At 26.6% G+C, this 12,330-nt stretch overlaps 1 protein-coding gene across 2 annotated transcripts in view; it reads right to left on the reverse strand.

Annotated features, from left to right (window-relative positions):
• LOC129976457 (interleukin-1 receptor-associated kinase 4-like) overlaps positions 1-12,330 on the reverse strand; it is a 55,783-nt gene that overhangs the window by 11,960 nt on the left and 31,493 nt on the right. Inside the window, exons 1-3 of one of the 2 annotated variants that reach the window (XM_056090045.1) lie at positions 4,462-4,869; positions 2,514-2,668; positions 459-801 (exon numbers count right to left, since the gene is read on the reverse strand). In XM_056090045.1, the coding sequence (XP_055946020.1) occupies positions 459-801; positions 2,514-2,668; positions 4,462-4,622 (659 nt within the window). In that variant the 5' untranslated portion in view covers positions 4,623-4,869. Of the gene's footprint in view, positions 1-458; positions 802-2,513; positions 2,669-4,461; positions 4,870-12,330 lie in introns of those variants that run through there. The other variant, XM_056090046.1, reaches the window with a different exon arrangement.

Genomic DNA, 12,330 nt, shown 5'->3' on the forward strand with positions numbered 1-12,330 from the left:
GTGAGTATTTTTCTAACATCTAAACTAATATAAAAACATGTTAACAAGTTAAACACACATGATGTCAGCTCTAGAATTCTTATCTAAAAATACTCACATATTAGAAACACAATCCTCCATTTCTTTCTAATCATCAAATATATCCATAAAGCAATAAAATAAATAAATATTTATTAAATAATAAATATCAGTCACACGATGATAAATAGCAAAGTTAATTCCATTTCATTATGGATAAAAGAGAATGAAAACAGAGTTCAAAAGGAAAAGCATGTAAAAAGACAATCAGTGTACTATAATGACATTTAGTAGACCTTATGTGGCTCAACTATATTAATCCTAACATTCTTTATAAATGAAATACAAATCTTATCCATAAATAAATGTAACACATTAAATATATAATTAATAACTGAATAAAGTAATTTCAATAATTATTTATGATAAATCTGAATTACCTAACTAAAATGCTCAATTCTGTAAAAAATTGTTTATCAATGGGTTCTTTCAGTAGTTTCACAGCAATTGTGATGCCAGAAATATTTGCTCGATAAACAGATCCATAAGCACCTTCACCTATTTTATGACCGCCTTCTTCTGCTCGTATATTACAGAAATTTCTTGTGCTCTTGGCAAGATCAGAAAAACGAAACTGTGTCAGTTCACTCAAATCAATTCCTTGCAAATGTTCATTAATTAAGTCTATTGCATCAGCAGTTTCTTGGTTTTCAGCAACTGAATGCAACACTGTTTCAAGCTTTTCTGATACAGCCTCTTGCTCTTCTAAGCTTTCATCAGAAACTGGAAAGAAAAATTATATACTTTTAAAAATAAAGTATTATTTGAATCTGAAAAATTGATTATAACATATAATTTATAATACAAACAAGCAGATATGAAAAAAAATTGAATAATTTTGAAATATTCATACTGTTTTACCAGTTTTCTTTTAATATAAATAATTTTAAAAAATCAGTTTTATTTTTTGTCCTGTTTTGAATCACATCCTCATTATTTTCTTTTCCAACAGCAAATCATTTTCATAAAATAGTTTTCTATAATTATGGCAATTCAAATCAACAGATAGAAAATATACTGGAAAGCAATGTGGATTATTAATTTAATAGTTCTGAATATGAATGTATTTAAATACAATCAATACATTTAAACTTATAGAGTATTGATATTTTAAAACTGAATATCTTGAATAATAAATTCTATATTTTAAATTAAATTTATTTAATTTCATGCTGTTTTTTAATGAGCTTCAAAAATACATATTATCATATGCATCATGATACTGCAAATGTATGGCATTCTATATATTGTCAAATTAAATTTTTATTGACCTTTTCACATAATTATAATAAATAAGTAGGAGCATTTCAGTATTATAATTGGTGATTCACAAACTTGATCAAATCATCATTTATATAAATGTACCTGCTGAAGAATAAATTTCATTGAGTGTCAAATGTAGCATTTAATAGTAATGTGGTAATGAAAATTTGAAGAGAGGGGTGCTGGCTTAAATATAATCATATCATCAAGTTTTGTTCAAAATTAGAATATTACTCCAAAATACTTCTCAGGTCAAATCAAAATACTATATTAATCAAACAAGCATCCTGCTTTTCAATTACAGATCCATCCAACAATTTCATTAAATAGACTGACTATTTCAGATTCATCTGAAACTCAGTATGAATGACAGCCTGATTATCATTTCATTATTGTTTTTTTAAATAATGCTAATATTAATAATGAAAATAATGATAATAGCCTATAATAAACACACACAAAAAAAACCACTTTACTTAATCAATTTTTTTTTATTTCAAGCTTTTAAAAATAAAGGATTTATGAAAAAAATTAGAACACATGCTAGAATTGCTTGCTTACAGAAATCACAGTCAGTTTGTTTAATTTTAAATAATTTACATGCATTTTATTTAAAATTATAATAGGCAGGTTAATAATAAGATTTTTAAAACAAATATAATTTATGTAATAAACAGGATAAATTATGACCAAATAGTTGCTTCATATGTAAATAATTATCTAATGCTGTTTTCAAAAGCAATATCAAATTTCTTCAACAATTAATATTTTTACACATTTTATAACAGAGTAAACAGAAATTTTTTTCCCAAATGTATGAATACTAATTACATTTCACCCTTTAAAAATATGAATAAATCAAAGTACAACTGAAAGTGTTAAAGTAATAATGCATCCAAATTAATCAATTTCCTTAAATATATCTAAGTTTATAAAATGCTTTAAAATTAATAATTTATAGAATAACAAAGATTTTCATACTTCAGATATTTAAAAAAGAAATGCACTATGATTTTTGATTATTTAGGCATATTTTTTATTATCCATATTATGAGAAAGAATATTATGCAAATGTAAAATAGATGCAAATGTTAAAGACATGAAGTGTCTAATAATTGCTAATTCCTGATAAAATATTTTTTTAATTAATATCTTGTATAAAATGTATTTACTTTTCAAAAGTTCACTCTGAACAAAGTGTGCAGCCCGTAATAAATTGGCTTCTTTAAGTCCAGCTAACAAATCTCCAAGATTTGGTTGTTTGCGCCCATATGTGCTCCATTGTTCTAAAAATGCCTCAGCTGGTCTTGAATCTGAATCTAAAATGCTAATAAAAGATGTTTACAGTAAATGAATATAATATAATAGAAACTAATATTTTAATATTAATAAATCTCTTTTTTTAAAAAATGAGTAACTAAAAAAAGTCAATAGTTAAATGAGACAAATATTTAATTACTGAAAATATTTAAATAATTTTGAGATAAAATACTGATAATATCTAATTTATGAACACAGCAGGCTTGAAAATGATCCAATGGCAAGCATAGCCTAAACAGGCAAAATGAATACAGAATAATATAATAAAATAGTATAATGTAATAGTAAGATTCAAACAATTGATCTGTTCCAAATACAGTTATTCTGCATATTCTTATAATCTGAATACAGAGATTGTCATTACCACTTGTGACGATATATCAATGTTTAAATGTCATATTGCTTGGCATATTATACAAGATTAGAGTCAAATACATAATTCATATGTAAAGTAATATTTTAATTGAAATCAATTATCTCTATCTTGTGTGATTATCAAAAAAACAATGCCAACTACAATCTTTTTAAATTTTTGTTTTGGTTTTCGTAGACAGAACAAATGCAGAAAAAACAGGATTTTCAAATTTGTTTATTGACTGGTACCATTACTGTATCACTAAATAATTAGGATTACACTTCTTTTGTTTAACTAATCTTATCTTTACTCTAATCACTTAACTGACCATTTTACTCTCCAGTCTTGTTCAATCACTGTTGTGACAGATAATTTTGAATGCTAATAAGGTAAAAACAAATAGTCATCAAGGAAAGGCTGTAAACCTAATCTACTAATAAAGTTAACCCTTTAAAGAGCCATTTTTTTTTTTTTTGGTCTTATTATATTAAAATATTTTTAGGCTTGAAATTAGAATAAGAAAAAGGATTCATTAAGCTTATTAGATAAATTTAATTTGATTAATTAATAATTAAGTAACAAATCAAGACATTTTGTGTGAGATAAAGAACTAAAGCATCTAAATTTCTGTCTTTCTAAAAAAATTTATCAGAACTTATGCCAACCTATATAAATTCATACAAAGATTGATAAATTTGGTGGGAAGCATACTTCCCATGGCCCTAGAAAAGGTTAAATGAGGAGAAAGCATTTTAATGTTTTTTACTCAAAATTATTACTATAAGTGAATATTCTTTTTTTTTTTTTTTTTTTTGCTATTAATATAAAGGTTAAGCACAAGGTGTTAGTTAAATTAATAAAAATAAAAGAGCATCAATTAATTACAAAAGCAATGCTTTAATGGCTCATTATAAGCAATAATAATGAGCCTTTAAAGCATAATTAATAACTTTGTCAGTTCCTCAAATATACACCTGATTTCTAACAATCTTATAAGTCAAATACCCATACTTAAGCATGAAATTATCTTATATGCATAATTCAAATATGTAACAAACAAAAGCATGGTGTAAATGAAATGAATAGAAAGTCAGATTTTCACAGCAAAGATACCAATATCTTCTGCAACCTTTAATGGTTAAAAAAAAAAAAAATCCAAAATAACAAAAGTTTCTACCTTAGAAAAATCTGAGACATAACTAAGTCTCAGGATTATTTCCATTGTATAAAATTATGACAGACTTTAAGAATCAAAGTAAACTGAAATATTTCATACATCCTAGTAGATTTAACGCCAAAAAATATTTTTAATAAAACCAAAATGATTTTATTTTTGATTCTACAAAATTTTGGTTATTTAAATGGTAAATGAGAGGATGGCAAATGTGGTCCCATAATCTATTAAACTATGTAATTGAAATGATTATTAAAAAAATGTCTATTACTCTATATCTTCAGCAGTAAACATATCCATATCTTGATTATCAGGATTTCTTAAAACAGCAGCTAAATCTTTCCAGCTATGATTTACAGTCAAGATCATAGTTAATTTATTTCTATCTCGTAGGCGGAGATCTCGTACTTTTGTGGTTAATTTTAAATCCATTCTGTACAGTAAATTAATTTTAATAATTAGAAGAGATCCTTTAATTGAAACTTCGATTTCTTTTGCCTAACATTTATTAATGCAATTAATAAAATGATTACAATTCTGAACTTCTACTCTTTTCCAAAAATATTTAATTTAATAATTAACTACCCAAACATTATTTTCATTCTTTAGATTTATAGCTCACAGCTATTTAAAAAAAACCGAAACTTTGCTTCCTTAGTTTACTTTCTTTTTTCTGTCAACAGACAGACAGCTGCAAATCAGTTCAGTTCAAAAGATTTTTTAAAAAATTCATTTAGTTAGCTAATGAAATTTAAAATTTAAATTGGTAAAGTATAACAGAAAATTATTCTATCCTATTTGCCTATGATTTTAATATCACCTTTAGATTTTTTTCGTTTCCTTTTTCTATTCTATACAATTATTGATAAGTTCTTGAAATGGACCAATACAAAAGTGTTGAAGACAATACAGTGTCAACATCTAAATGGTATTTTAATCATTCAGTTACAGCACTTAGCATAAGTTAATTGAAAATCATATTAAACTGAATAAGCATATATATATATATATTATAAAACATGCAACAGAAAGAAATGAATTTGGTAAGTTTCCATTTTAATGCATATATCTCCACTTTTCTAAGTATTTAAAATTAATTTAATTTTATAAAAGTAAAATATTTAGTCAGATCAAAATTGAGAATAATTAATGGATAAATTGGATATAATTAATGGATAAATTGGATGTAATTAATTTATAAATTGGATATAATTAATGAATAATAGGATCAAACTGATAATCCACTTATTTGATCAAGCCGAATAAGAGTGTTCAATAAAATTTGTTTGATGTGTCATTTATCTACCAAATTTACAACAATATCAGTTTGGTCAGGAAATCTCCCAATACTTCAAGAAAACTTTGCTTATCCATAAACCAAAGAAATTGTAAATTTGTTTGATTCACATTTTACTAATTTCAGACAATGTTTTCCAAAAAAAAAAAAAAAAATATGGTTTAGAATAAATAATATATTTATAGAAAGAATATTTGATAAAAATATTTATATCCAACATAATTATTCAATTGTTGAATTCTATTTGTGAATCTAATTTTTTCAAAAAGTAATTTGTTATGTTAATTTAATTTTGTTATGAGTTTCTGTTGTTTAAAATTTAATTTTGTTATGAGTTTCAAATGAGGGAAGAATACTGAAACAATAACAAATTAATGTAAAGAAGAAAAACATGTCAAATTCATTTCTATAAATTAAAATAAATAAATATTCACCTCATATACCATAAGTATTTATTGCCCTGTGGCATTAATACTGGATAATAATAATACATAATGGAAATCTTGTAAATATCTTTTGCTATTAGGATATATTAAACGCAAGCATGCGTTCATATTCATTAATATTAACTACCTAATGAGTATTTAATCGCAAAAGATAGACATAATCATAATCATTATTCTCAAAAATAATGATAAATAATTTAATAATAATATTTCGTCTGAGATTATTTATTAAAAATCTCAGACCAAACTTATAAAAATATTTGTAGTTGTTATATATTAAATTCTATATATTTTCGATTTAATATTATTATTGTAATTCTGATAATATGTCTCTTTAGATATGATTTTATGAAACAATAAATAAGAAAATGGGGAATCGTTTGTGAAATTATTAATGATTTAATTATTAACCAAAATCAAAGAGCTCTATCGCCTAAGCCCTAGCATATATGGCTTGAAATGAAACTTTTTATAAAAAATAAATATTTATAAAGTTCATCTTAATTTCAAATATATATACTTTTATGTGAGTTTTATTATATGTTAATCACCTCAACCAGATATATTGGTTTTTATTTAATTCCAGTTAAAACGTTTATATATATTTTCATATCTATAATTCTACCAAATTTTCAGAAGCATTAAAGCTTAATCATAACTGTCGTACATATGTTCTTTTCATTGTGCATATGAATCTTTCTAAAGAAGACCAGTCCAATAATATCAAAGAGATATTAAAAACTTAAATGTGGATTCACTTTTCTACTAAAGTGCACGGTATTGTAACTTCACTTTTTTTTTTTTTATCTATCTCGTAAACCATACAAATTCTTACCAAAACCTTATTCGTTAACTTTCAACTACGGAAGAAAATCACACAGTTTAATATTTGATAAAGCGATAAAAAATAATTTGAATTTCTGGGTAACGGTACAACTTATTGTTGGAATTTAGGCGAAAAATATTTTTTTTTTTAATCAAAATTTTTGGAAAATTTGCACAATTATAAAATAGGTATCAATAAAATATAACTATTTTTTAAATTTTCAAACGGTGCAAAATTTATTTTTATGCAGTAATATTTTCGGAAGTAATAGCAGGAAAACGGCAAAATTCAGCTTAATTTTTAATTCATTAAAATTCTAATTAAAAATATTTTAAAAAATCTCTCCAAGTGCATTTTTTGATTCTCCAAAATATAAACGTGCCAAATTTGATAACTGTTAGTAAAACAGTCCGGCCTGTAGAGCATCAATATATACACTGACACACACACACACATTCGCCTTTATTATCAATTGAGAAAAGAAATTATCATAAAAGGAATTTTAAAGCTCGATGTATCCTTTGTTTAAGCTACTATCTTCCGAAATATCGTTTTAAAAATTTAATTACAAAATTATGTATAAGCAATTTTTATTTTTCAGAATCGTTAGAAAGATATTCTATTTTTTGTTTGACCACCACTGTTGTTCAAAAGGCTTAGAACTAGGCATGTATCCAATGTAGTGGTCTGACCACACTTTCCTGCATATTCTCTAATGAAAGTATTTGCGTATGGCATGCGATGGCAAACAATAATTGCGATGATTCAATTAATACACAAATACCAGAAAACGAATATGTATTTTGAACCTTATTTTCCGGCTGATTAAAACCAAAATTTGACACCGAGTTACAATTGTAATCACATCCAAATTTCATATATTTAAGTCATTACGCTTTTGAGTTATCGTATTAACATGCTTCTGAAAGCACAAACGGATAGACGGCCAACACCATAGACGAACTTGGTTCCAAATTTGATACATATCTACATTTTAGATGTTAAACCCATGTGCCAAATTTTATCCATCTAGGTCTGTTTGTTTTGCAATTGTCGTATAAACTTATATTCGGACAGCTTGATAGATAAATTTTTTTCTAAATGGATTTCGTTCAAAATTTAATAGAAATCTGCAATTTTGGAATGAACATATGCGGCGGTAGAGGTTTATAGATGGGGTAACAAGACAAATCCAACAAAGAAAAAAGCACAATATATCTAATTTAGCTTCAAAACAACTCATAATGATTAATTTTACATTTAATTAAAACCAATTAAATATTAACTAGTTTGTGAAATTCTTCCCCCTCTTCATTTTCTTCTTTCAATTCCTACTATTAGCTCACACTCTCCCTATATATATATCTCTCTTTTTCATATTTTCAATCGTTAATAAAATACTTTTTATTCATCCACTCAAGTTCGAATACATTTTTTTAAATTGTAGTGGAACATTTGACGTTAATACAGTTGCTTTTTCAAATATTAATGAATTAATTAAATTTATACAGCAATTTATATTTGGTCGCCAAAGTTGCCAAATCCGTCGTCATGCTGCCAAATTTATCACCAATTTTGTAATTATTTAATAAAAAATAACTAAAATAAAAAAAAATTCTGTTGATCTAAGTAGGAACTGACTTAAAAAATTTTGTTTTATATATTACTTGTTTATGCATATATTGCATCTAATTTTTCTCTCATTGTTAGAAATTTTCTAGAATATTTGTAAACAAAAGTCAGCTTTTTTTGTGTGTGTGTTTGTGTGTATCTATGTGTTTACTGATCGTCATAGAACTGTAAATATTTGCGTCTGTTTTTATGAGCATGAGTTTTTATGAGATTTAATTGCACTGAAATGTAATTCTAGAAAAAATATTGTTATATTTCTGTTCTAGATTTTAGTGTACAGATTGAAATACAGGGCGAAGCACTAAATCATAAATTTATTGTAGCATGATCAGGAAAATATTTAATCTAACTGTTATGAGGAATACATTTTTAACTACTTTGAATTCGGATCGATTTTGACAACATTCTTAATCTTCAAGATCTTTTTTTAATACTTATAAAATATTTCAATTATAAGAAAAATGAATTAAGGAATAGGTTTACAGTAATTTGTAAATGCCTAATATTGGGTAATGATAATATATGCAAAATAATAATAAAATGAAATAATATTTTAAAAAAATGTAAAGTTTTCTTGGTTAGTAAATTTTCTTGGAAGGGAGTAATGATGCTGCAATATATAATTATGCGAAAAAAATAAGGAAATATGCGGAAATAAGTCGTATGTTTATTCTTATTTATATATTCTTATAATGTAGTCGTATGTTTATTTCCTTTCAATTCAGAAAGGAAGTAAAGAAATTGTTTATCTTTGACAGCGGTACCTTGAAGAAAATATTAAAGCTTCCATTGTCTTTAAGAGAATAACTTTTGATGAAATAATTACGAATGGATTTTTCTTTTTCGTCACTTTTCCACTTCTAAGACCGGAGCTACTCGATTTCGTTGTGCTAATTACACATACTTCCCACTCGAGTGTCTTTTAGCGTAACAATGAAAACAATGCATTCAATTTTGTATGATTGCACCTGGATGACACGCCATACTAAATGAATGATTTTATGCTCTTATGGCGGCTATATAAAATGAATGTAAGAATTAAATTTAAACGGCTTTATAAAAGAAACTTTTTTAGAAATCCAGAATATTTAATTAAAAAAATTCTACATTTAACCAAAAATCGAGTTTTTAACCTAGTTACTCACCTAAAAGAAGTTTTGAAAAGGGAATGCAACAATGACCAGGAATTCAGATGTGTTTTTAGTCTGAGGTGAATAAATTAGCCAAACTAACAAAAGTTTACTACTGGTAGCACGGGCGGAAAATATACGGTGATATTATTGTTTAAAAAATAAAAACTAGAGATAATATTTTTCAAATATATGTATAAACATATTTTTTTACGTAATGCTTCTATATAAAAAATGCACATATGAAAAATGTGCATTTTTGAAATATGAAATTTGTGCGTTGGGCTAGAATTAGATTCCCGATGTATTCATTTATATATGTATTGTTACGAAAGTCCCTGGAAGACGAGTTCTTCACCGTCGCTTCCGACTACTCTTCGACTCCACTGGTCCACGACTCAATTCACCGTCGACTTCCCTTGATGGTTGGGTTGACGGGGCGCCTAGCCCCGGTAGGGGCTTATCCCCGGTAAGGAGAGACTTCACAGTGCTTTGCTGTCTATACTTTGCCGTGGCCGTCTTCGACGAAATTTGGAGATGACGAGTGTCAGGACTCATTGTGGTTGTCTGATATTAGGGTGAGGGTGGGGGGGGGGGGTAAGCTGCAGTTGGGCTTAGTAAGTTTTTACTGCTTGTGAGCTAGAATTGGCTATTGAGATACTGTTTAATTTGAGTTTGAAAAAATAAAAAGTTAGGAAGAAAAACTAAGGGGCTGAGATAAATTAAAGTAGTATATTACGGGGATCATCGACTCCCCGGCAGCTGCAGCTCCTTTTATAGGTCTCAGGAGGCGGGGCTAGAAGCCTCTCAACCAATCAGGAACGTTCGAGGCGTATCTCCGTTCCTACTGGACGGAACGGGAAAATTCTCGATGTTTCCGGTATAATCTATTTTGGCGCCAAAGTCGCCAAATTCGTCGCCAAGTCGCCAAATGGTCGCCAAGCTCTGGGACCTCCTATGGAACCGGCTATGTTGGGAAGCCGCATCACAGGATCGTAACAATATGTATATATAGACTTAAAAACTAATGCATTTTATTCAAAAACAATTAGATCTTGAATGTGAACTCCCTATCGCTATTTTTAGGCACTTGTTCTTATCGTAAAGTATCACCCCCGTGGAGCTATTTTAAACTAATATTTACCCCTAAAATGTTTTTTTTTTTCTCTCAATTGCGTGCATTGACTTTTTAACGTGTTATATAAGAATATAACTAAGGTGTTTTGATTTTTTTAATCCGTTATATAAGAATATAAATTATTCTAATCATTGTTTTATTCAGATATCTTTATCTAAAGTCTATTCAAAATTCAAAAGAGCCTTCAATAATATAGTTTTGTCAAGGAAAGTCTCTGAAAGAAAAAAAAATGGAGAAGATAAAAAAAAAGTATATTTTTCGATCGCATGGTTATGATATTGAATGTAGAATCTGAAAAAATTAGATACTAATCTATTTAACAAGTTTAGTGCATATTGTAAAAAGCTTTATTAATATAGCTAAAAAGATACCATATCATATATATTTAGTTTTTATCATCAATTGAAGATACTATTTCATTTTCATTAGTGAAATAATTGCTGTCTAATAAATAAGATTCCAATAAGCAGATATTTTACTGTTAAATAAACAATTTACAACTATACAATTTATTTATTTTAGTGATTTATATTGAATTCACATAATTTAGCAATAGCAAAAAACGCTTCTCAGTATGCATATTGTAAAAGAATACCGACAATAATTATCTATGTTTTATAAAATATATTTTAATTATTAATCAGATTTTAATCAGAGAACAGATTTTAATCAGAGAAAATTATATTAAAATCAGCATAATGGATTAGAAAAAATTACAAATTCATTGCCGAGACTTTAACAATTAGATGAATCAAATCACGATTCTTTTTTGAACTATTTAGTAAATTCAAAATCAGAGAAAACAATCATGTCGCCTATTCATATTAGTAATAATAAAGATGAGTGTTTGTTAGAGTTCTATAGACCAGACCGTTCGGTTTATAACTATCAAATTTGGCACAAATATACATTGGAGGGTAGGAATGTGCACCTCGAAGAAATTTGTTTAAAATTTTAAGTATAACTTTATTAATTAAAAATTAATAAATTTTGGTGTTTTGCCACGATAACCTATTATTGGTGTTTTGCCACGATAAAATATTATTGAGCAAAAACAAATTTTACACCATTTTAAATTAAAAAAAATATTTTTAATGACAACAGTTTAACAATCGTTGTGAATTTTTGCTACAGTTCGGCAATTTTTATTTATTTATTTAACAATTTATTTTTATTTAATTTCCAACAACAGATTGCATTATTGCCCTAAAGTTCAAAACGTTTCCATTGTTTCATCAGCTATCTGATGCTATGGATTTCTTCTGTTCTTGAAAGTCAATGAAAAAGGATTTTGTTTAATATTTGTGTAATTTACGAGACGGGTAAAAAAAAAAAAAAAAGTAATTACAATACCACGAAATTTATAAGATAGATGAACTACACATTTACATTTTTACAATTCTTCGACCAAAAATTATCCGCAAATTTTAACATAACTCACCTTCTCTTTACGAATACGATCATTTAATAATATTACATATTTATTTAATGCTTGATTTTGTTTTTGTTGTTAATTACTTCAGAATAATTACAATTTTTTTTTACAATTTGTTTTTTGATGCTTAATATAGCAAGTGCATTTAAACATGCAGCACACATGCTTGACCAAAGACAATTGTTTTTTAATTTTAATTTGCTGAAAGAGCGCTCAACACTCTTTGTAGTAACTGA

This window comes from Argiope bruennichi, chromosome 7 (genome assembly GCF_947563725.1).
Source record: "Argiope bruennichi chromosome 7, qqArgBrue1.1, whole genome shotgun sequence".
Lineage (NCBI taxonomy): Eukaryota > Metazoa > Arthropoda > Arachnida > Araneae > Araneidae > Argiope > Argiope bruennichi.